The 23,807-nt window shown below is 38.5% G+C and overlaps 4 protein-coding genes across 8 annotated transcripts; 2 read left to right on the top strand and 2 right to left on the bottom strand.

Annotated features, from left to right (window-relative positions):
- The first annotated feature begins 1,250 nt into the window (after positions 1-1,250).
- On the top strand, positions 1,251-5,056 carry LOC103855633 (putative RING-H2 finger protein ATL35). The gene is given in 2 exon segments (XM_033289210.1): positions 1,251-1,935; positions 1,938-5,056. Coding segments are annotated over 2 exon segments (582 nt in total). The 5' UTR covers positions 1,251-1,775; the 3' UTR covers positions 2,360-5,056.
- An 85-nt stretch (positions 5,057-5,141) lies between these two features.
- Positions 5,142-17,633, bottom strand: LOC103855632 (anaphase-promoting complex subunit 1). 4 transcript variants are annotated; one of them, XM_033289137.1, is made up of 38 exons: positions 16,135-17,633; positions 15,726-16,060; positions 15,407-15,470; positions 15,061-15,145; positions 14,701-14,978; positions 14,483-14,588; positions 14,247-14,407; positions 13,888-14,072; positions 13,714-13,783; positions 13,454-13,624; positions 12,798-13,267; positions 12,185-12,644; positions 11,676-12,014; positions 11,510-11,593; positions 11,185-11,277; positions 11,033-11,092; positions 10,725-10,823; positions 10,414-10,554; positions 10,062-10,142; positions 9,657-9,728; positions 9,135-9,206; positions 8,767-8,860; positions 8,621-8,694; positions 8,481-8,531; positions 8,287-8,364; positions 8,052-8,173; positions 7,808-7,968; positions 7,652-7,728; positions 7,457-7,570; positions 7,279-7,380; positions 7,060-7,200; positions 6,708-6,881; positions 6,528-6,591; positions 6,291-6,430; positions 6,035-6,192; positions 5,886-5,964; positions 5,675-5,773; positions 5,142-5,603 (listed from the first exon to the last, which is right to left on the bottom strand). In XM_033289137.1, the coding sequence occupies exons 2-38, from the start codon at positions 15,944-15,946 to the stop codon at positions 5,196-5,198; spliced, it is 5,448 nt and encodes a 1,815-aa protein (XP_033145028.1). In that variant the 5' UTR covers positions 15,947-16,060; positions 16,135-17,633; the 3' UTR covers positions 5,142-5,195. The 4 variants fall into 4 exon arrangements, with proteins under 4 accessions (XP_033145028.1, XP_033145027.1, XP_009130887.1 ...); XM_033289136.1 differs by having other exon boundaries at positions 16,139-17,633; XM_009132639.3 differs by having other exon boundaries at positions 16,152-17,633.
- Positions 17,634-17,999: 366 nt separating this feature from the next.
- Positions 18,000-20,290, top strand: LOC103855627 (peptide-N4-(N-acetyl-beta-glucosaminyl)asparagine amidase A). The gene is made up of 2 exons (XM_009132635.3): positions 18,000-18,863; positions 18,963-20,290. Exons 1-2 carry the CDS (start codon positions 18,332-18,334, stop codon positions 20,156-20,158), a joined length of 1,728 nt encoding a protein of 575 aa, XP_009130883.1. The 5' UTR covers positions 18,000-18,331; the 3' UTR covers positions 20,159-20,290.
- Positions 20,261-23,398, bottom strand: LOC103855628 (cytosolic endo-beta-N-acetylglucosaminidase 1). 2 transcript variants are annotated; one of them, XM_033289141.1, is made up of 11 exons: positions 22,868-23,398; positions 22,632-22,769; positions 22,450-22,559; positions 22,263-22,365; positions 22,085-22,192; positions 21,894-22,006; positions 21,729-21,810; positions 21,567-21,647; positions 21,407-21,462; positions 21,198-21,333; positions 20,261-21,114 (listed from the first exon to the last, which is right to left on the bottom strand). In XM_033289141.1, exons 1-11 carry the CDS (start codon positions 23,252-23,254, stop codon positions 20,395-20,397), a joined length of 2,034 nt encoding a protein of 677 aa, XP_033145032.1. In that variant the 5' UTR covers positions 23,255-23,398; the 3' UTR covers positions 20,261-20,394. The 2 variants fall into 2 exon arrangements, with proteins under 2 accessions (XP_033145032.1, XP_009130884.1); XM_009132636.3 differs by having other exon boundaries at positions 22,263-22,374; positions 22,868-23,394.
- Positions 23,399-23,807: the final 409 nt, after the last annotated feature.

Raw genomic sequence — 23,807 nt, 5'->3', positions numbered from 1 at the left:
TGTTTAGCTGTTCGTCAACTTCTACATATACATTTTAAAAGATAGCGGAAACTGAATAGTTTGGTACGTTTGAGATACAATCACATTTATCACGTGCTTAAAATAGAGGGAGACAAGTTGTGGTAGAGATGGGCTCACTTTGATGTAACGAACCGCCGTGTTGCTAGAGATGTCGGCAAATGTTGCATTCGCAAGTCTTATCATGTGCCCTCGAATGACAAGGCGTTCACACTTTGATATTTTATAACAAAAATACAACAATAACATGTATTGTTAATAAAAAACCATGTATTAAAATTGTTTGTTTGCTTGTTTTCCCAACTTGCAATTCGTTGATTAAAATTCAAAATACTAGTAGTCTAGTGCTAATCAAGAGGCAACACCTACCACATGAGAAACATAACCCCAAAAGTGGACTGAACAACAATATTATATGATTAAAACAAATTATACACTATCCGGAAATCTGTTATTAAATGAACTTAGTCAAATGATCTTATGTATGTACTTACATTTTATCATATTATGTTCCTTAATATATGAATATGAATTTTTAAATAAAAAGAGCAATTAAAATTTATCAGATAGTTTTCGTAAATGTAGGATTAGTAGAAAGAGAAACCTAATAAACAGTATCTCCGGTTTGAGAAAAACCAAAAAGAAATTCAATAATCCGATTCGGTTCAGTTATACCTAATCCAAAAGTTGATAGTTGCCTCTCCTTTACCGCTAGGGGTGGGCACTTTACCCGATATCCGAAGTGGCATCCGAATCCGATCCGAAAAACCCGAACCGAAATCCGAACCGAAATAGCAAAATACCCGAACGGGTATTGAATTAGGAGAGATTGGATACCCGAATCCGAATGGATAATATCCGAACCCGAATGGATATCCGAAGATAACCAAACATATGTATAATTAACCTTATATTTCTAGTTTACATCTCTTATTTTATATAAAATATTTATATTAATACTACACATACTTAAAGTTCATATGATATACATGCAATTACGGAAAAAATGATTTCGTACTCACTTAAAAAGCATGTCAAGTTTTTTTTATTTCAAAAATTAACAAAAAGTTAGATCCAAAATTTTAAAACAATAACTAAATTAATGCATTTTTAGTTTTAAAATGTTATGTCCAAATCTATTAACCATTTAATCTATTAAAAATAAAATAAAAGTTAAGTAAAATTTATATTCTTAAATACAAGAAATTTAAAAAATGAAAAATTTAATTTTTTTTCAAAATCTAAATATCCGAACCCGATCCGAAATAACCGAAACCGAACTAAAAATACCCGAACCCGATCCGAAGTATAGAAATACCCGAACGGGTCCTACACCTCTATACCGAAATACCCGAAAACCCGAAATACCCGATCCGAACCCGAACGGGTACCCGAACGCCCACCCCTATTTACCGCCATTCTCTTATCTCTTCGGCCGTACGACCGTCTCTCCGCCGATCTTCCTCCGCTTTTCAGTTTGGGCCTTAAGTTTTCCTTTTCTTAATGGGCCTATTAATTGCTGATCCACCAAACCGTGATGGCAAGCATTATCTGTTTCGGGATTCCCTTGTATCCAATTTATCTAGTTCCATTTTTCTGGACGTTATTTAACTCTCCGATAAGAAAAACAAAGGAAATGAAATTGACTTTGCTTAGATGAGACGCTAGCTATAGAACCTAAACAACGCTATAAATACAAACCATAGAACCCTAACAAGCTCATCCTCTCAAGAAAACAAAAAAGAAGTGATTCGATCATGCAAAACAGCCAGCTAGTATTTTACTACCCCGTTAGTTTCTCACCGCGCCACCGTTCGAACTGCTGTTTTTCCATCACGCTAAAGAGTTTCCGACGAGATGTTTAGCGTCCCATCACCGGAAAAGAACGACTCTTCGGACAGACACAACTTGATCCTCCAAGTTCGAAATCCCTTCAAAACTTCTAGCATTCGGCTCCGTGGAGACATGCCTACAACACGTGTCTCTTGTTTTGAAACACGTTGAGTCGAGGGTTCTTGAAACTATGGTTTTGTACGCCATTCAGCTCTTCGGAGAAAGCCAAGGAAGAACATTCGAGCTCAAAGCTAATGCGGAAGATGTCGAGTTGCACTTGATGGAAGAAAGTAAAGGCTGGAGAACTTGTATCCCTAAGTCGATTAATGAACCGGTCGATGAATGTAGTATCTGCTTTGAGGATCTATCCGACGTGGACGAGGAATCTATAGAGTTACATGATTGTTCTCATGTGTTTCATAAAGTTTGTCTTTTCCAGTGGATTTGGAGCAAAAGCTCTTGTCCTTTATGTCGTCATCCTATTTATTGTGGAAAACCAAAATCTTAGGGTTTTTCCTTCTTTTTTTTTGGAAGTGTCTATTTACTTAAATATGTGATTATTGTTTATTAATTTGTATTTTATCTCATTGGTTGAGTCTCTGGTATAAATACTCGACGAATTCGCACTTTACGTTTTGTTTCATTATCTGATGATAATCTGACCATGCATGAGATTATCTATACTATAAGAGAAAACAGAGAAACTATGTGAACCGAATTGTTTTAAGAACTTCAATCAGAAAACTCATAGTAGTTTAAGTTACCAAAATACAAAAAGCAATCTGGAAGATGAATCATGCAAAGAGTAGATAGATATTTTTTTTGGGTAAACAAAAAGTTGTTTTCACCCTCTTTATCAGAAACCGAAGCATTGTAAATAGTATTTCTAAGGTTTATCAAGAGCTGTCTAGTTCCGGTGAGTAAATAGATATTTCACTTGTGTTTTAAGTATATGACTAATTAACGCCGATGAGATGGATCGTTCAAGAGTAATATCTACGTCACTTGTGTGTTAAGTATGATCGCAACCTCATATGGTTATAAATGATTTAACAAGAACCAAACATGGCTCCAGTTTCATATTTTGTATTCGTTTTTTTTTTTACTTTGCTAATTTAAAGTTAAAAAGAAATCAGAGACTACAATATTTCCAGCTTTGTTTTAAGGTTTAGTATTCAATGAAAGTAACAACACCAAAGGAAGTGTATCTGATAGAATTAGAAGAACATATTAAGATAACTACATGCAATTAAGAGAGAGCAACACTCAGAAGCCTCCTCTTACTCTGGAACCGGAACTAGACTAGGAACAAAAACACAGCAACGACTACGAAATGTCTGATCATACCATCGATGTTGTCCTGTCTCAACTTGTTTCTCGACCACACCTTCACCTATTTGGTAAACTTTGACGTATTTCTCTTCATTTTGGACATGTTCTTCCTCGCACCATAACATGATCCTATTGGTCTTGTGGATGAAGAATGTCATATTAAGGAAATACCAACGGGATAATATCGGGAGATATGGGGGAGTCACATTAAAATACTTGCTCCACGAGACAATCTCATCAGTCACATTGTTTGTAACCCACAACTGAATCTTCCCATATTTTTCTTTAGATAACAAAGAAAGCCTATCTCCTCTGAAACCTGATAGGCGTGGTATAACCCAATCACAATCACCATCACGAGTTATAAAGGGAAGACAGCATCTGTCTTGGAATATCTCTCTAGAGAAATCAAAACACTGGATGAAGAATTCAGTTATGACTTTATCAAAATTCTGTCTCTCAGCAAACCAATACATTTTTCCATCCATAGACACAGCTTGATCATACCATGCATACCATAAATACGCACATGAGTAATCAACACTTCTCCAGAGTTGAGTCTTGAACTCATATATCTCAACGCCATTATTTCTTGAATCATAATCATGTCCTAATCCTCTACAAAACCTCAAGATCTTGTAGTTGTCACGGGATACATTGTCGTATCCAAAACCGTAGATACCCCAACACACTTTGATCGAATTCAAGGCTTCGATCCATTTGATTTGGCTCAAAAACGGATTCCAAACTGCGAGTTTTTTTTCTATACTATCAGATCTTCTACATTCACATAGCAATAATCCATCGCAATGAATCATTGAATAAATACAAGATGGACCTTGTAGACTTGAAAGGGATAGGGTCTCAACATTAATGAACTGATACAACTTATGATCAGGGACTTGGATGAGTCCTTCCCGGGAGAGTTCCAAGTGTTTGTAGATGAATCTACTGTCGTTTAAAAGAGTTTCGAGCATCAACCTGCTGTACTCATGTGAAAATATATATTCTATTAAAACAGCAGTATGGCCTATTGATATAAGTTATGTCCAATTAATTATTTTCAACCATACTAACTGCATATAATTATATATAACCACCAGCATAATAATCGGGCAGGCCATGTTTACTTCAGCATAATAATCGCACGACTGCATAGAACTAAATATAAACATTATATCGTCGATGTAACCACCATTTTTCTCCGATCTATACTTAAAGGTTTCTGTCATCTTGTATTTGGTACCTAATTAAATGGCCAATATATAATTTAAATTCTGAATATATTTTAAATGTGTATTTGATATTATTATGGAAGTACTATTTATAAAGATATACTCTATGGGATTTAATTAAAAGAGTTGTTAAAAAATTTATTTGATTAAAAATTAATATTTATTAAATGTGATTTTACTTAAAGTTAATGAAGACCATATTAATCCATTTACACACACACACACACATATATATATAACATAATATATTACAAATTATTATTTTCAAAAAACTTTTCAAAAATTTTGTTTGGTTTTCGGTGCGGGTTGGATTTAATATTGATTTTCGGATATAATTTTTTAAGAACCGTTAGAGTATATAGGCCATATCTAATAGAGTATGAAACTTTAATTTTTGGGTCAATTCCGAATTGAGTTTTTTAAGTATGAATATTCTTGACTAATTATGTTAGGTAACTATTAAAAAATATAATATGTTGCACACTTTAGAAGTAAAGTTTAAAAATAATTTCTGAAATGCATATGGTATAAGTGTATAATTATGTAACTTGACTATTTAATATAGTTATCAAAAATTATATTAAATTAATATTAAACACAAATATGATTATAAAAATAGTTTTTAAAAAATAAAAAAAAATATTTACCAGCCTTTTCAAGGACGGGTCATAATCTAGTGTCATCTTAAAAGATTATGTTTTCTGATTGCTCAAAGAGTAAATATTAATCTGTGGTAATTTAATAGCCATTTAAATTAGAACCACCAAAATCATGCTTTCACAATGCAATTGTTACATTTGATGGGAAAAAGACCCTATCAATCTCACTAATGGCACTAATATGCGTACTTGGTAACAACAATCGTAACAAAGGAACTGCCGAAGTTGAGATATTGAATTTGGATTTGATCTTTTCCACTGCTGCTCTGATGATCGATGGAGACGGTACACTGAACCATTTTAAATACCACGAGAGAAGGATTGTATCTTTCTGCAGCTTAGAGTTATGATCATCAGACCATGCCTCTGAGGTCAAATAGTTCCTCAAGTTAATCTTCAGCTCGGTTGAGCAATTCAGTATCTCTTCACACCGTTTCCCCAGTGATGCTAAGAAGATGGATTGAACAAAGCCACCTGAAGAGGCCAATCTTCCGCTTGTTACCGCCTCGTTGTAGGCAAGAGCAACCTGTGATCACAAGAGATTAGATCCAATGATAGAAAACCAAATCAGATTATACAAAATGTAAAATCAATTACCTTGAGGCTTGAGATGGAAAGTGAATCACACACATTACTATCGGTTTTGACTAGCAGATCAGCCATTGAAGCAATAGTTGTATACAAAGATAAATAAACCTATAAGAATTCACGTAAACGTATATATTAGAATAACATGTGCTATATACACTGCAACCAGAACGTTCTAAACTCTAATAACCATTAAAAAAATGAAGTTAAGTGCAATCACCTGCAAAAGAGCTGGCCTATCCTTGCTTATACAGTCGAACAACACTTGCAGACAGAACTCCTTGAAATCAGAATCAGATCTGCATAAATGAGCTCTGTTATGACATGGACACTGAGGGAAAAGAGAAAACGGATAAAACAGTATCTTACCTGTCATTCCAAGTTTTGTCACAGCACAACTGTGCAAAGGCTATTAGGCTTGGATCAGATGAGAAAGTGCTGACCAAGTGATCAACGCTATCAGAATCCAGTTCTCTATGACTATTAGCAAGCGTGTTGGATTCGCCTAAAGTTCTTAAACCAAAAACCTGTATCACCAAAAGCATTTAAACCTGTATCAGAATCCAGTTCTTGACGACTGAAAATGAATATATCTAAGCAAGAGAGTATATGATGGAGTTACAACCTTATGCATTGCTCGTGAAAGCAGTGACTGACACCCAACTGGATCATCGACATACGAACAAGCTCCTACTTTCCTTTTGACATGTATAACACCAGAACTGAAGGGATCACTCTTGTCACCAAAGCTCCACCAATGTTTCTCTGTGTTCCATAAGGTAAAAATTAAAAATACCTTAAAACCAGCTAAATGACCAAGGAGAAAAAAGGAATATACTGTATATGCAAATGAATCAAATACCTTCTGGGACAAGCTCAACTTGTTGGGGCCAGTATCGAGGACCACATACACAAATTCTCTTTAGCTGCAGGAAACAGATACATTTTTTCAGGTGAAGGAATCAAGAAAAGCTCTGTATTTTTCTTTCTGTACTCAATGTAATGCAGGGGAAGCGAGGGAAAGTTGTTGAACTTGTCTTACAATAGCACGCTCTGGCAGAATGCACGGGGTAACCTCGCAAAATCTTGTTTCTGAATAAAGTTCTGTCTCTTTTACTGTGACTTCTAGAGGGGCATATACAGGCAGGCCGGAATCAACATCAATAGTCTGCAGCCAACGAGCCTCTGTTGCAAGGACATATAAATGCCTGAAAGCCTAAAAAACGAAGGAAAGTTAGAAACCAACTTCCAAGCTTGGCATGTCTCTGATATCATGTAGGCTAAGTAACATTTTATATAGAAAAAGAAACTCTCGCTTCTATAGAAGAGAGACAGTAACCAAACCAGATACACAAAAGAGCAATTCAGAGAACAGATAAGAGAGTTAAACTTGCCTGGAGGTGACAACGATTGTCATTTGGTCCAGAAGGCAACCGTGGATAGAGAGTGATGAGCAACATAGCAATTGAGCCATTACTCGTTGAAAATGTTCGCATACCACCCCCAAGAAACAAGAAACCTGTTGCTAAGCTCACCTAAAGGAAAAAAAACACTATGCTGTCTCATGTTTCTACAAAAATAAAAGAACCTTAATTTTGCACGCAAGTGCTTACCGCCATCTGAGTGCCATAGTTAGCATGTCCATCAGCAGAGTTTCGGCTACGGAGAAACCTCAACAACCGAAATATTTGCAAGTCCCCTGATCCCGCCATGACCTACACAAGCGAGTCCTTCAACATAAAGCTACCGCCTTGTAAATTGTTGAATACGAGTCTTCAAAAGAAGTATTACCACTGAAAGGGAAAGAATGACAAGATAAAGACACATTTCAAGCGTTCCCTTGTCAACAAATTTAGATATTCCCCTCGGAAATGCAGTTCCAGATGTAGCAGAAACAGGCTTGATCTACATACATCAAAACATATAAGCTCACATTGAGATGACTAGAAGGAAGCCCAAAGAGTAACATTTAAGAATATGATATACCTCATTCAGAAGATAGAGAGCATAGTTGTAAAGCAAGTCACGAGCATTTCCATCTCGTGTACCAGCAAATCTCAGCCCTATCAAAAACAGTAATACTTGTCATAATTATCATGAGAGATAAGAGACTATCATCTCATAAGAGGTAGATTATATTACCAAGTGAAATGCAGGCCCCGGCCACTATATTGACATATGCCTGCACAAGGGCTTCAACATCCATCTCATACATATCATCCATGTCATCTTGGAGGTGGCTGATGCCATTTTTGACAACTTCAGGAACTTGGGACTCAATCCACTCACATGTAGGACGGATCCTATAAACAAAAGTTATTAGAATTACGGTCTCAGAAGCATCAATAACAGCACTACTAACTAGGCAAGATAAAAAAAAATATACCTGCTCCACATTATTAAGTTCCGAGCAATGACACGGAGCATTATGAAATCAGGCCTTACGCACTCCAACTCATAATGGGTTTGTGGAATATAGAGCTTTGAGAAAATGACCTCTGATTCTGTCTGCAACAAACATAAAATTAACCTTTCTGAATATCCAAACTCTACAAGAAAAGCACAAAAATTACAGGCTCAAATTCGAACCAGTTACTAGTTAATACATCGTCAAGACTCACCTTAAGATACATCAATGCGAGAGCAATTATCGCTCCAGGTGCAGTTATATCAACATTGGAAGTGCTTCCGTCTGTTATCTGAGACAGAAAAAATGATAATCCAATAATTAGAATTCAGCAAGTTTTGTTTTGGCACAGATTATTCCAATACAAGCTTTATAAAGAATTATATGAAGAACAGATAACAAGGGAACCTGTGCAGCACTTCGGTGATCTTCGTTTGAAGGTGCAAGGAGAGATCTTCCCTGCATGGAATTCCAGGAGTTGTTCAGTAAAACTAGACAATGTTTGCAAATCAAGTGTGATATGTGAAATCCAGAAACAGACAATTAACCTCTTTTGCTCCCAAATACTGGAGTAAGCGATTGACAAAGGGGTCCAGCGAACCGAGCGCATCACCTCCACGGCCTTGAACCAAAAAAAAAGCAAAGTGAACTTAAATAGGAAAAAATAATTCAGTAGCCAAAATCCAAGACATACCCAATGCAACAAGACCAAGTGAGAATCCTGCAGATACAGCATAACCCTCCCTTTCAAGAATATTGTCCCCTGCACTTCGGCGGCCAATTTCACCCTGATAACATGTACGAAGTGGGATCCGAAAGATAAGGGACGATCCACATGAATCGCATAGAACTAAATTGCAATATAAAAGATATGCATGAACTTAATTGATGATTTTAACTCACTTCAAGATTGTATATGTATAGACAAGTGTACTTTAAAACAAGAACCTCACATGCAAGAATGCTGTAACCATGAAATGATGAAAATGGCATATGGTAACAGGAAGAATGCTATATCAAATGTCGACCATAAGTGAAAAATAAACACGGAGGAAACATTACCAGAAGTAATTGCATTGTCTGCTGGTGTGCTGATCCTTCAAATAGAATGCCAACAGAGACTAAAGCTGCAGACTAGAGAATCGTTGAAGACAGCATGTTAAAGAAAAATGTCAACAATAGTCCTCCTTTTTCTATCAACCAGTTTCTCTGATCATCACTTCTAAAAAGATAAACTAAATTTAATGGATTCTGCTAGGAGCAAGATATATGTGAGGTAGAAAAGATGAACAATCCAAGGATGGCAGTAAAAAGGCGTTGCATATTGGCACATGTGTTTACACGTAGCGCAAATAAATACCAAGCCAAGGAAACTTTCTAAATGCCAGAACTAACGATGTCAAAATCTTATATATCACTAGACATTGATTGCTAACCTCCACTAGAAGCTCAAATAAACAAAAACATTCAGCATATGTAATTAAATTCCATAGTAAAATGCTTAACAAGCAACTTTTAGTTTCAGTAACTGCTTGTAGAGAACTAAAATTCTTTCAGCAAGTAAAACATCACAGCAATCTGTACCTGCAGAAGTGTTGGTATCTCAAACTCAGCATATGAAGCTTGGTATCGCGCGGGAACATGGAAAAAGAGAGCCTGTTATGCAAAGAAGAGTAAGTTCTTAGAGAATTTCCAGAGCTGGAACAGAATATTTTTTTTTAAAAAAGATGCTAGTAAGAAATATTAGCATCTATCAGTGTGCATAAATGAAAGTAAATATTTTTTTAAAGACGTTGATTATCCACCACTTTAAGTACTACGGATCTAAATAAACAAGAAAACATACAGAGATCCCTAAGTAGTGTTTCTTGGAAAACTTCGGGTATCTTAAACGAAAAACGGGTCTTTGGTTAAGTCGCTATCAACAAAGCACTTAGAGGCCAGTTCAAGATCCAAATAGCCAAGAAAATGAAGCAACTGAACATTTACCTTTGCGATTTCAGGTTGCATTGTTCTCCTATAAGAAGCCGCCAGACCAAGCATCAAACCTACAGTGGTGCTCTCATGGTCCTAAAAGACCAAGGAAGAAAGCAGTTAAAGTAAATAGAAAGTAGTAAGGAATAAAATTGTGTTTGAACTTATCAAACAGAAAAAATCACTTTAGTATAAGAATATAATACTATGTGAGATGATTAAGGCTGATAATGAAAAGACTACAATTGTCAGATGAGGAAACATATAAATCTAATCTCCGTTATTGGCACGTCTTACTAGTTATTATCAACCAATAGGAAGTAACGGGAAGAAATAACTTAATGGAAATGGAGCTATTGAAACAAACCTGAGTGAAATATTGGTATATGTCACTAAGGTTTAACACATGCAAATATCCCTGTAACCCCAGCCCAAACAGAAGTCCAGCATGAACAGCATTTGGCTCTCCAGGTTTATTGTATTTAATCCACGTTCTGGAGACCTTTCCCTGCACCAAATTTTAGGAAGAAATATAACTGGATTAATTGGGCCCGGATGAAGGGTACTTGCTGCAGAACAACAAATATAATGTGAGATCATGTGCACAATTTCGTGCATTCTCTTGTAGCATCTCATAGATGCAAAATAAAAAGAGAAACTAAAATACACGAATCAAACCTGAAGCGGAGCCAGTCGTAACCCAGCAGCAACAGCATTATGAAACTCCGGCCACGTCTTAAGTTCTTGGATATTCCTTACGTTTGGATCTAGATTAACCTGTAAGGGAAAAATATAGTGTAGGCAAAATTACTTTACTGTATATTTTATTTCTTGAAATTGCCGCTTCATGCAAATTATAAGTTCCATATTCACAACAATAACAAAAGCCATTCGCACAAATGGTTATTCCTCTAAATGAGAGCGTAAAATAGGTTTCTTATGTGTAAGAGTCCCTCTACTAAATCATAATAAAAAAAATTACGTACGATGGCATTTTGTTGGGCAGGCAGCCGACCAGCCAAAACAAGCTTTGGCACAGTAAACGCCTACAAAAATTCAGAGAGAATGTAAATCTTCAAGTAGTCATTAAAAATGATGAAAACCAACTATAGATTTCGCTAGATAAAAAAAAATTTGCCTCAGTTAAAAGAGTGTGTATTGTAGATAATGTGAATGCTCCACGCCCAAGGGGAAGCACAGCAGTCCTCTGTGCTATGCGCCATAGCTGGTCCTACAATGAATTAATAAAGCAACGTATTAAATATTAAAGAGAGTTTTAGACCATGAAGATCTGATTAAATTTGGATATAAAATTACAAAAAGTGATGTGAAGGCATATCAATGGAACATGAACTTTAACATTCTATCCTAATTGTTGAACAAAAAAAGGTTTCTATCCTAACTTGCTTTTAATAGTAGTTAAGATTTACAAAACAGCAATAGAAATGAACATATATGTGTACCTGTTGCTGCTCTTGATCAGATATAGTAGGGTTAGCAGACGTTTGTATTATCACAGGTCGTGCAGAGCACAAAAGACGTCGGATCTAACATGCGAAGGAAAAAAAAAAAGAGGATATCAAGAGAAATAGTATGAGTTGATAGTTGTAAATGGGTGTGTAGATATACCTCATTCAGCCGTAGATCTCGTCCATACCGTAACTGCGTATAGGAGTTGAAGATATGCTCCATTCCATCTATCACAGAACCATCCACGGAACTTGTATCCTCAATCTTACTGTTTTCCATGCCAACTGACTCAGATAAAGAGGATGGGACAATTACTGGATGCAAGTGCAGCATGTAAGGTATGAACATGGATATTAAACTCGTATCTGATTGCATCTCAAATTCCTTAGATGAGCTCAAATTTCTGAAGACGGAGAGGGCCATATCTTCTCGACCAAGAAGCACATAAGCAATTGCTGGCCAGTCAGCCGGAGGAGATTCTCGACAGCTATCCAGAGCCTACAAAATACAGCCAAAATGTTATACAAAAGATAAAACAAGTAGACGACAGGAAATAACAAACCAACATCCTAAGAGACGAGAAAATAGAATCACCACACTGATGTAGAAGTTATCAATTCCACCTGCATATTCCTCTCATCAATACATATCTAAACATTTCAACTTACATGTCTCAGAGGGAGAGATACACCAGAAGGTAGCAAATCCAGTTGATGAAGCCCAAATCTCTCTCCAGCCATAGCTAAGATAGCAAGTTCCTCGTTACTGGAATATGATCCTGGGGAAATATTACAGGGCACACCTGACGAAAGTTTTTGTCCTACTGGCTTATCACCAAATAGCACACTGTAGAAGGAAACAATTTTCCTTGCCCAGCTCACAATGGAGCAACCATCTTTACGGATCAAATCTGGGAGGTCATCAAGGTTTGTGGGTAAAGATCCCCGTCTTAAACAGTTCTCAAACCATCTGAACAGATTTGGAGGTTTTCTGCTAGAAGAAAGGGTTGTGCATGCCCGGATAGTTTCGGAAAGACGAGGAAAATCACGTATGTAGTGATCTATGTAACACTTCTCACCCAGGAACTTGGCAATATTGCACAATAAAACAGCTAGCTGATGCAAATCCCTGCACGGTATATGTCAAAAATCAAGTTTGAGTCAAGCGTTAGCAGAAATTCAAAATAATAATTTTTACTCTTTTTGAAGTTATAGCTAACCGTTTGCTAAGCAAAACAGGCAAGGTGAAAAAAGAAAAGCTATGTAGAGCCGATGTGCTTACTGTTTCCGCAGATTATCCATCTTCAAACTCTCATATACTGCATGAAGACAATCTAAACTCTGGACCATCAATTCCATTGACTTGCTTGGGATTTTTCCACCACCAGTCTTAGTACCAAATGGGACAATTCCTTCCAGATCCGAAGAATTGTTTGAAATGATGCCACTGTGAAACCTAGGGTAGGCCTTATGAAACTTGCTGCTGAGAAGAAACTCCCAGGAGGACTCTGATGATGTTTTGGGTTGCTTCTGATGTACATCAGTAGGTTTCTTACAGATCCCAAGAAAAATGTTGCAAAACGCTTCCCATTCAAAATGAACACAGGAGCCTTTCTGATCAGAATTATCGTCTCCCCAAAGAAGAGAGAGAAATAAATTATACAAATCCGATTGTAATCCCTCAGCTAAGGCTGCTATGCAATCATTTGCAAGTGAAGATGAAGGACTACCAGTTAAGGCACACCGAAAGATCTACAGGAGTATAATACAAACGGCAAATTAAAACAGAAGACAACTTGAACAACCAAATAAATAGGTATCGAAGTTCAGAATAGTAAACCTAAATGCAGCAATCACATGATGCGGATAGAACGACTATGGTACTTAACAAAACTAATCATTTTGAATTTCAAAAGGACTGATAACTCTGTCACATACCTGTGAATGATTTACTGATAAATTGATACATCCTAACACAGCATCAGATAATCCTGTAATCTTCAGGTCCCGGGGACCTGAATCTTTTTCTGCGGACTCTCTATCTCCAGAAACGAGATTTTTCCCAAACCCAGATGGCAGTACATATTTACAGAGACATTGTTTTCCTGACTACAAATAATATAGATAATTTAATTTAAACATAGTTCATAAGGATGTATATAACGAAGAAAACGGTATGGTGCATATCAAGAACCTACATAAAGAACGAGGTCATTTTCTGGAGATAAAACAATGATATCCAAATGTGGAAGCAGTCCGTTTTTCACTCTGCAGGAAAATGGAAAAGAGCATTGGACAAACTCTTAACATGACAACAGAAAAAATCTCATATACAGTGACAGAGAGGCATAAAAATGTAGATAGGAATTTACTGAGAGCGTGTCACAACAACAGGTGCGGCAGCAATTGCAGAGACACTCCAGCTTATATCAGGCTTAACGTCAAACAGAATTTCATTATTGATCTCAACAGTTTGGAGTCCCACCGATAACAGCTTCTTTTGTTCTAGAATCAGAAAGCAAATTACTGGGACTGCATCGTCAGTTGCCAAAAAGACCTGTAATAAAATGAGGAACTTGTGAGGAATCAATAAGAAGAGTAAAGACTTCAAAAACAGAGACCACAGATCTTTCTCCCATTCACAGTCAACAAACAACTTAAGTACAGTATTCGAATATTTGCACGAGAACACATTTCACAAAATGAACTTGGAATCCTATGGAATTGTCACCTTAGATGCAGCTTTCTTAGCACCTTTGGCTTGCCATATTCTGCGAAAAGATACTCGCTTCGGAAAAACAGTATCAGGAGCCACGCCGCTTGAACATGAAGCAGAAGCTTCACGGTTAGAATCTATAAACTCGGCTGCCCACACAGAATGTTGCATCTTGCCTGAAAAAAAAAACCGACGAAAAATAAGAAGAGCATGTGGCTAGTTCAGCCTGGCCGGAGAAGAAAATAACAAACCTTTGTTATATGAGGTCATAAGGGGAAGACGGTCACTTGTCCAAATTGTTCTCTCATCGTAGTCCTTCATTATGTTCAACTTTCCCCTCTCTTCTAGATAGATTGGCTGAAAAATCAGTTAGATGAGTTACCAGATGCAATATATAATATAACCAAACATTGCAGGACCAAAAAACATTAAGTAGACAAGAAAAGTCTAAGCATATGACATCATTTACCTCAGGTTCCTCTAATGGATCTCTTAGGATCAGATGGGAAGACATGTCTCTTCTGCTAGTAAGTTCATGCGCGACCGAGGAATGAAAATTCTGTGGTGAAATATTCCCAGTTTCTTTTCTTTGGCGCAGCATCTCACGGGAAGCAAGAGTGGGGGTAGCAGAAGAAAATGGAATGTGTGATGATTGATTCACTTCAGCAGCTTGCTGAAGAAGTAGACCAAACGGTAGAGGCCATATTGATATGACAGTACGTGAAAGTGGAACAGATACAACTTCCCCTGTCGCTCACAAATGCCAAAAATGATAAAAAGTAAATACCTCAGCTAGCATAATATTCCAGATGTATCTAGCCACACATACCTGACGTGCTGTATACTGTTAAACAACCAATTTGTAAGACACAAAGGAAAGCTTCTGGTCCTCGACCCAGGTGACTCCAGCATGCCTATTGCAAAAAAGGTCATTCTCGCGCATCAAACAAATAGAAAAAGAAATCATTTTCTGCTATTTATCTAATCCAGTGAGGAACAAACCGAACAGCATCACCCAAAAAAAGAATCTAACGCATTTTCCAATACAAAAGAAAGAATGGTTGATGCAGAGCTAGATTGTTATTGACTCGAGAACAATCAAGAACAAGAAACCATGCATTCTCAGAAAAAAAAAAGGACTGGAGACAAAGAGTCCAACTTGTAATGGAAACTACCTTGATGATGGGAGAAGACAAGGTGAACCGCTTGAGCACGCGTGAACCGCTTGTCCAGATTATGCTACCACCAAATAAATAAAAATAATCATATGGTCAGGAACAGATAGAGTCAGCCAGATATATTAAGATCAAATTAGCTTCTACATACATTAATAGAATAAAGAGACAAACTTGATGAACTTAAAAGATGAATTCAAGTAGTGGTAGAGTAATCATCAAAGCGTATAGACAGCCTAAAGTCATATCTGATGTAATCCCCCCGCCAATAGATTTTTAAAGTCCACAACCGTCAAGAAGATGATAGCAGGGTTCTTACCGGTTGTGTCGGATGAAGAGCTCATGCTCTCTCTGCCGCGAGAAGTTAGCTTCATTGCCATCACCATCGTTTCCCTGGCCGGTGAGATGAGGATCGAACAGAAAATACTCGTAGGAATCGGAAACATCAACGTCCGGAGGTTTACAATCAGTAGCTTCAGCGATTAGACCGAAAGGTTTGAACTTTCCGAGGACCGTAAGACTTCGAACCCCTGGAGACATTGAGCTTCGTCAATGGATGGATAGTGCACTCTCCCGCTCTTTCCCCCGTTGTCTCAATTTTCAAAATTCTAAACTGAAAAATTCAATTTCTCTTGTGGGTCTCCTCGGCATTAGCTGGTAAGAGGGCCGAAATAGTGAGCCGTGTTAGTAGACAAGTAAGTGAGAGAGAAAAGGACAATAGAGCGGACCAGCATCGCTTACGAACCAGAAAGAGAGTACGAGGTTTCAGACGAGTCCTGAGTTAGGTCAAAGCATCTACGCGCGTTAACGTAGGGAAAGTATCGAACCCAGTGAAAGAGAGATGCTCTCTGAGAAATTTAATCAAACACCTTCTGTGCAAGATGCTTCAAGCAAATCTGAAATTGAGCTCCGGGTTTAAGAGAAAATAAAATAAATAAATAAATAAATGGGTGAAGAAAGAAAGAAAAAAGAATAATAATATTTCTCACGTTTGACCAATGGGTCAATAAGTAGGCCCACTAAGAGAATAAAAGTTGGGCCCAATAAGACATCTTTCTGCTTAATTTGTACTTGGTAATAACAGTGTGTTAACGAGTTTAGAAACAGAGAGGTTTTGGTTCATGTTAACAAAGAAAATAGAGAGCGTGTGAAAAAAAAGGGGGTTAAAACTAAAACCGCCGTTAGGACCAATCCATAAGGTCGTTGACGTAACCGCCGGACGTGTAAGGAAACGAGCTATGAGGCACTTCTGAAGTTTTGAGGGAAGTTTAGGAGAGATCCGTACATCATCGTCAAAGCTAGAGACTTGCTTACACTTCTGTCCAGAAGTGTCCCTTCTCGTCAGGTAAAGCTTCTGCTTTGCTTTGCTTTTGTTTGTAAAAAATAAATAAAATTTCAGTTAACGTTTTCATGGATTTATTACTTTTTACTCTACAGGCACGTAAGATTCTGGAACACGACATGGCTTATGATATCATGAATATCCGCCGTATGGTTGTTCGATCAAAGGTACATGCTTATGATGATGATATTACAGGAGACTCTATGTGTAAATTTTACAAAGACTTTATCTTTTCAGGAGCATTTTCTAATAAGAAGGATTCGTTTTTTGGGTCATAAGTCTTCTACCTTAAAGGTGTGTGTGTCCATTAATCAATGATGTCACTAGTGTCATGTTTGTTCTTCCTGAGTCTTGATTTGTTTTTGTCTGTCTGCTTGCAGGCGCTGGAAACATCAACCAACTGTTTCATTCGGATGCAGGTAATAATTTGTCCTCTCTTCTCTTGGTTCCAATTTTTGCATTTTTCTACCTCTCATGTTTTTCTTGTCTCCTTACAGGGTAACACTATTGCCGCAATGGGTTCTTTCACGGTCTCAGACGACTCAGGATTATTGTTGAAACATGCTTCTATACTCGAAATCGTCCTTTGGATGTCTTGAGAAAGATGGATGCAGGTAATTAATTGTCCTCTCTATCTCTCTCTCTCCTTTTTTTTTTTCTTTCTGGCAAATGTTGCTCTATCTCTTTCATGTTTTCCCTTACAGGGGATAGCCGCAATGGGTTTGAAGAGATGGATGCAGAGATCAGTCCATGTAATTGTCCTCTCTGTTTCATTTTTTTTCTAATGTTGCTCTACCTATTTAAAGTTTTCGTTTCTCCTTAACAGGGGATAGCCGCAATGGGCTTGAAGAGATGACTCCATGTAATTGTCCTCTCCCTCTCTTTCTTTTTTTGCAAATGTGGTTTGGTGGTTGTTTTAATCTTTTCTTTTTTTTTTGATGCCCCCCCCCCCCCCCCCCCCCCCCCGTCCTTGCAGTACACTATGAATACATACGGAGGAGCTCTGACACTTCTTTGGAAGATTGAGGATCTGTGCTTCCTTGATCTTCTCCAGATCTTCTCCAGTAGGTTTTAATAAATTTGATTTCATTATTTCGCTTGACAATTACAAAAGAGGTAATATGTCCATGTTTTTTGTTTACTTGAAAATGTACTATGGAATCTGTTTCTTGTATTCAAGGAAGAGAAATATACCTATATATATAGAAAGATATAAAGACACTGGCAAATCGTATAAAATATTAATTACATATTTTAATGAATGCCATTGTCTTTGTCAACAGTATAAAATATTAAAGTATTGTTTATCTAATCTCTATTCACTATTCTTAACATGAATATATAAACCGGAACCAAAAAAAATTACTAACCACATGTGTCACTAGACTCTGTCACTATCAATGCTCACTAGACTCAAGGCCCTCACCATTTTATAATAGCGAAAACTACACGTAGTCGATTATTAGAAACATAAAACGCTCTGTTGTTTATCCACGGCCGGCCTTGCCTCTCTCTATTGACATTGGAGGCTTTGGAGCTTTGCATCGGCGTTATCGGATAATCAAAATACCCAGGAGACTACAATGTCGAAGATGAACCAAAACGGTGTCGTTAAGTTCTTCACTGCACTAGCTTTCCTCACTGCCACCACCGTTTCACTCCCTTCTTCGCCGGACCGATTCCTCAAATCGGCGTTAACTTCTCTCCGTTCACCGGCCCTACCCCAGGAGTACCAAGAACTCACCCTCCCCTCACCTTCCGATCACCTCACGCCATCATGCTCTCACCTCCTCCTCCGCCACTCCTTCGCCAACACCATCAACAAACCTCCGTTCACCGCTCCCTACACTCCTCCACCCCCCGATTGCGCATCGCCGCCGTGGTCTCGCGTCGTCCTCGACCTACGCGCCGCCTCGAGCGGCGATCAGTACGATCGAATCTCCGGCCTCTGGCTCGGCGGCGTGGAGCTGCTCCGGACAAGCACGGCGGAGCCGAGTCCGACGGGAATCTTCTGGAAGGTTCGTAAGGACGTCACGAGATACTCCTCGCTGTTCACGAGATCCGATCTCAACGTCACGATGATGCTCGAGAACATCGTCAACGATGTTTACACAGGTATTATTAATCGGTTTAATGTTGGTTTAGTAATCCTACCCGATTTACATAAAATCCGGTTCAGTAGCTACTATAACAGACTCTGTAACGACTTAATAGGTATCTATCACATCAATGTCACACTCGACTTCTACGAGTTCAATCCCACTGAGATAATCAGTAGACACTTCCCGGCGGATTTGATCGTTCCGGTGAGTAACGACGGAGTCTGGTTCATGATTGAAAACGCAGAAGAGAGTTATTCAAATAGGATTGCACTTCCGTTGAACACTCGTAAGATTGTGCTGGAACTGTATGTGTCTTCTCACGGAAACGATGAGTTTTGGTACTCGAATCCGCCGGATTTGTATATCGAAACGAACAAGCTAGCGATTACGCGTGGGAACGGTGCTTACAGAGAGGTTGTTGTGAAGATAGACGGGAGGAATGTGGGATCAGAAGTGCCGTTTCCGGTGATTTTTACCGGTGGGATTAATCCTCTGTTCTGGGAGCCTGTGGTTGGGATCGGTGCGTTTAACTTACCTTCGTATGATATTGACTTGACACCGTTTCTTGGAATGCTTTTAGATGGGAAGGCTCATGAGTTTGCGTTGAGTGTTAACAATGGGATATCGTATTGGCTTGTGGATGCTAATTTGCATCTCTGGCTTGATCATGAGTCGTTGGATGTTGAAGCTGGGAGTGGGTTTTACGAGAGTCCTAAGCGTCATATGGTGAGAAGAGAGCTGTTGGAAGAGCTTGATGGGTCTTTTAAGGTTGAAGCTGAGGTGCGTAGTGAGTTCGATGGGTGGGTTAAGTCGAGTGAAGGTAATCTGACAACTATGGTTAAGAGTGTGTTTAAAGTTGGGAGCTTGGTGAAGTTTGAGAAGGATGGAGCGTATAAGAGAGTTGAACAGAGAGTGGAGAGTAAAAGGGTTGTGGAGGTGACTACTGAATCGGGTAAACGAGTGGATAGAGTTGTTCATCAACGGTCGTATCCACGCACGGTGATCACTTCTACTCTTAGAGGGTTGAGCAATGATAAGGATATGTATGTGCTCGTGACGAATGTTTCACAGGCTTTGAATGAGAGATATTCAGTTGGAGAGGCGTTGACTGAGGTTTACAATAGACAGGACTCGGATGGTTGGATGCAGGTTGAAGATCACAATGTCTTGGCTGGTGAAGCGAGGACAAGACAGAGCCTCAGGTATATCGATGAGTTTGGGTGTTATTCTCGCACCGTTGTTGCGGCTAATGGTGAGATCGATCAGGACAGTTCTTCTGATAAGTGTCCTTCGTCTTCATCCTCTTAACTCAACACACTGCACAGCTGATCATAGCAATGTGAGATCAAGATGTAACACTTGTCAAACGGATGCTTGTACTTAATAACCATGTCCAGGGACAAAAACAAGAGATACAATGCATTTTCTTTATTCATTAAATTATTTCTTCATAATCATATAATCATATGCTGACCAGTGACTAGACCATGCATTAGTCCTCTATATTATCGCATGAGTTGCAAGTTCAGAAAATGGACCATTGATCAAATCAACCCACAGCAACAAAGCTTTGAACTGAGACGCTCTGCCTCAACCAGAATGTTTGGGGAAGCATCCAGCTCCTGCCATGAACCATCTTCACCACAGGTCTGAATCACAAACTTGACTTTCTTCACATCGGGTCCAACCACCATATCAGAAATATAATAAGCATCAACATGAGCCGTTCCAAGAAACACTTTCTCGCTTCTTGGTTCTTCCATTACCTTCCTTGACTTGTCATCACTTGAATTCAGCTTCTCCGCATACACATTGTACCTTGTAAACACAGAATCCTCCTCAGGATGCTTCAACCTCCATTGCAGCTTACAATTCAAAGTCCTGGAGCCGGAATCACCCGGTACAATCTCTATGTTATGAGCCTCGACAACCCATGCTGAAGCTGGGGGGAAAGGTTTGGTTTTCTGCTGGGACTTGATAGAGATATGGCCAAGCAAAGCAGAGTATCCTTGTGTGTTTGTTTCTTCTGCAAGATCATCTGGACCGTAGCACAAGGCAGAGATCTCAGTCAGTGTGTGTCCATCCATAAGAAGGTTTGTTTCGTGCACTGTCCAGTCCGATGTGGTCCTTCTTAGGCATGGCAGGAACATGTCACCAAATCTGTGCATGTATTCATTTGGAGCCATGATTAAGGACTTTGTCTCCTGTGAAGGAGTTGAAAAACGGAGGAGAAGGCCTAGCATAGATCTTTCATCTGATTTCACCTGCACCGTTCCAAACACTTAAAAGATGAAGAAGACGTCAATTATTATCAGCTAATCAAAAATGTGATGCATATGTGACTTACAGAGTAGGAGACAGAGATGTGAGAACCAGAAAGCTTTAGGTTAGGTTTGAATAGTCTTGTTGTGTAATGTGCATTTCTCTTTAGTGTTCCTTTGAAACTAATGTTCCCTCCTCCGTTATATGATGCTTCTCTACCACTGTAAAAATAGTTTCTTCTTAGGACATGTGAGAATAAACTATGTAAAGGCTAGTGTTAAGTTCAGAACTCACTCAACCATGACCTGCATGGCCTCTGACTTGTTTCCTTCATTGAATTCTAAGAGTGGCTGTTACAAAGAAGACAAGATAAGATCAAGAATGCGACTAGAAAAAGTTATGCCGTCTTGTATATACTTGGAACAGAGTTAGGAGCAAGAAGTGACAGTTGAACCTGCAGACTTTGGCAAGAAATGTTGTACCAGGGAGCATCTGATAGTTTCTGACCTTGGAGAGAAACATGAGAACCAAGTCCCTGGATAATAAAACAAGAGAAACTAGTTTCAAAACTTGCTAAGAACATTGCATCTCTGGAGACTAAGGTACTGAGACTCACCTGATTAAAATCTGAGTAGAAGGGTAAAGATTGTGGATATGTTTGAACTATTCCCCATGACTTCTCAACAAGTGACCACCATCTACAAAACAAAAAAAAGAGAATCCATGATGATAAAAGATCACATAGATCCTTTATACCATCACAAAGGCTAATAAGTATTACTTGTTTTGTGCGGTATGATAATCTGGTGGTTGATTGGTCTCATACACCCATCCAGGAGCAAATAGAGCAGCTGATACATCGCTGCTCTTCAGCAAATCAAGTGCAACATTTGCCTACAACCATGTATAAGAAGAAAACAAACTTAACATGCAGCTTATTTATGACAGTAGTGAGAAAATTGAGATGCATACCTTCCACTGGCCACCACCGAAAGTGCCCCTACCAAACACATCTATTCCCATGTAGACATCATGTTTTCTCTCACCAGCAATCTTAGCTGATGCTTTTGGGTAGTTCTCCTGAAAAGAGATGCACACTCATATATTAGGAATGAGGATGATGAGAATGAAACAAGTAAAAGGGACAAACCTTCCATGTATAGTTCATGAATATTCCATCACATATATCAAAGAAAGGCTTGTTCATTTCATTCAACTGGTCTTGCCAAGCAAGTCTGCCCTCAACAGTGACACTATCATACCTATACCATTAAAACACTCACAAGGATCAGTACATTTTAGCTAAAGAGTGAGTTCTGAGGCTTGTCAACACTTACCATATAACTAAACTCCCGGGTACAGATGAATGCATGACTTTTGTAAGATGACTAACAAAAGTCTTCAAATTTGGAATCTGGACTTTATCTATTACATTCTCTATATTAATCTGCAAGTAGGAATGTTTCTAAGGTGTGTACTAGTATCATAAATTATATCAAAAAGAAAAAAAAGAACTCACCAGCCACCCATCAAAGCCTAGAGCAGCAGCAAGTTCTGCTAAGCGCTCTGCATACATCTGCGCAGACTCCTTGGTCGCCAACAACTCCTTGCAAGTAGCTTTCCCTTCGTCCCATTCAGTGATGAAAGTCCCCAGTACCTTAGATTCAAAACCCTCCATCAGTTAACATTCAAAGATAACTTCAAGAACGAGATCCCATCTTAAGATTCAAGATCCTGAAAGGGTTATATACTGACCTTGACGCCGTGTCTGTGAGCAGTGTTGGTCCAGCAAGGAGGAGGGAGAGTGACGAGAGAGTGAGCAAAGTAGACAAAAACGTCCATCAAGTACCAGTTCCAGATCGCGAAACCTTTGTTGTTTCCACACCCTTGTACCCACTTGTCGTCAACGTACCCTCCTTTCATGTCGTGACAAACAAGAAGCCTGGATCGGTCAGGCAAGGAACCGATGTTCTGTCGGAGAGAGACTGAGGAGCGGTTAAAGGGGAAGTGAAAGGAGTCGAAGTAAGACCGAGACGCCAAGTCTTGGAGAGTTTTGATAGGAAATGAGATTGGTGTGGATGGCTTAGTGGGATCGAAAGGTGGAAGTGGAGCTAGCATAGTTTCGTCTTTGGATATGGACATCACGACCAAAGAGAGGGAGAGGAGTTTAGAAGAGATTACAGAGAAGTAGAATGGTTTTTGCGAGACTTAAACTAGTCAACGTCAACGGCAAGAGACGAAGACGATGCTATGTATCCCTTTAGTTTAGAGCAAGAGACTTTACTAGCATGTGCAAGCGTGCACACTTTATTAGGAAGATATTGGCAATCAATTAGAGAAATAATCTAATATTTAATAGAGTTACAACAACAACAAAAAAACTTATAAACAGAAGTTTGTTCTACTATGAGGATTCACTTTTGTGTTATGGCTCTTTCGATATAAGATTATCTCAGGTCTTTTTCTTTTGACTAATTATCTCAGGTCTTTTACGAGACATGTTCTTTGAAATATCATATGGAGATCGACGTGTATTTCCTTTGGATTGCAATTACCTTAGAGATACGACTTTTGATCTATGTTTTATGTTTTAGTTAGTACTAGGTTAAGACCCGCGCCTTGCGCGGGATGAACATTATATATATATAAATTATTTTATATATTATATGTTTATAACATATTATAAAATAATAAA

Source organism: Brassica rapa, chromosome A03 (genome assembly GCF_000309985.2).
Source record: "Brassica rapa cultivar Chiifu-401-42 chromosome A03, CAAS_Brap_v3.01, whole genome shotgun sequence".
In the NCBI taxonomy this organism is placed as follows: Eukaryota; Viridiplantae; Streptophyta; class Magnoliopsida; order Brassicales; family Brassicaceae; genus Brassica; species Brassica rapa.
The sequence above is the reverse complement of the archived record's forward strand: the minus strand, read 5'-3'. Positions and strand labels throughout refer to the sequence as shown.

What these genes read in the sequence shown, in the direction of transcription:
- LOC103855628 (XM_009132636.3), bottom strand. Translation starts at nt 23,254, where the DNA reads ATGTCCATATCCAAAGACGAAACTATGCTAGCTCCACTTCCACCTTTC. An exon ending in TATCATACCGCACAAAACAA is followed by an intron (nt 21,811 to 21,893) that starts GTAATACTTATT and finishes TTTGTTTTGTAG; the next exon opens with ATGGTGGTCACTTGTTGAGA. An exon ending in TCTACTCAGATTTTAATCAG is followed by an intron (nt 21,648 to 21,728) that starts GTGAGTCTCAGT and finishes TTTATTATCCAG; the next exon opens with GGACTTGGTTCTCATGTTTC.
- LOC103855627 (XM_009132635.3), top strand. Translation starts at nt 18,332, where the DNA reads ATGTCGAAGATGAACCAAAACGGTGTCGTTAAGTTCTTCACTGCACTA. An exon ending in CGTCAACGATGTTTACACAG is followed by an intron (nt 18,864 to 18,962) that starts GTATTATTAATC and finishes ACGACTTAATAG; the next exon opens with GTATCTATCACATCAATGTC.
- LOC103855632 (XM_033289135.1), bottom strand. Translation starts at nt 15,946, where the DNA reads ATGTCTCCAGGGGTTCGAAGTCTTACGGTCCTCGGAAAGTTCAAACCT. An exon ending in AACTTAATAATGTGGAGCAG is followed by an intron (nt 7,969 to 8,051) that starts GTATATTTTTTT and finishes TTTTGTTTATAG; the next exon opens with GATCCGTCCTACATGTGAGT. An exon ending in CGGGGCCTGCATTTCACTTG is followed by an intron (nt 7,729 to 7,807) that starts GTAATATAATCT and finishes TGTTTTTGATAG; the next exon opens with GGCTGAGATTTGCTGGTACA.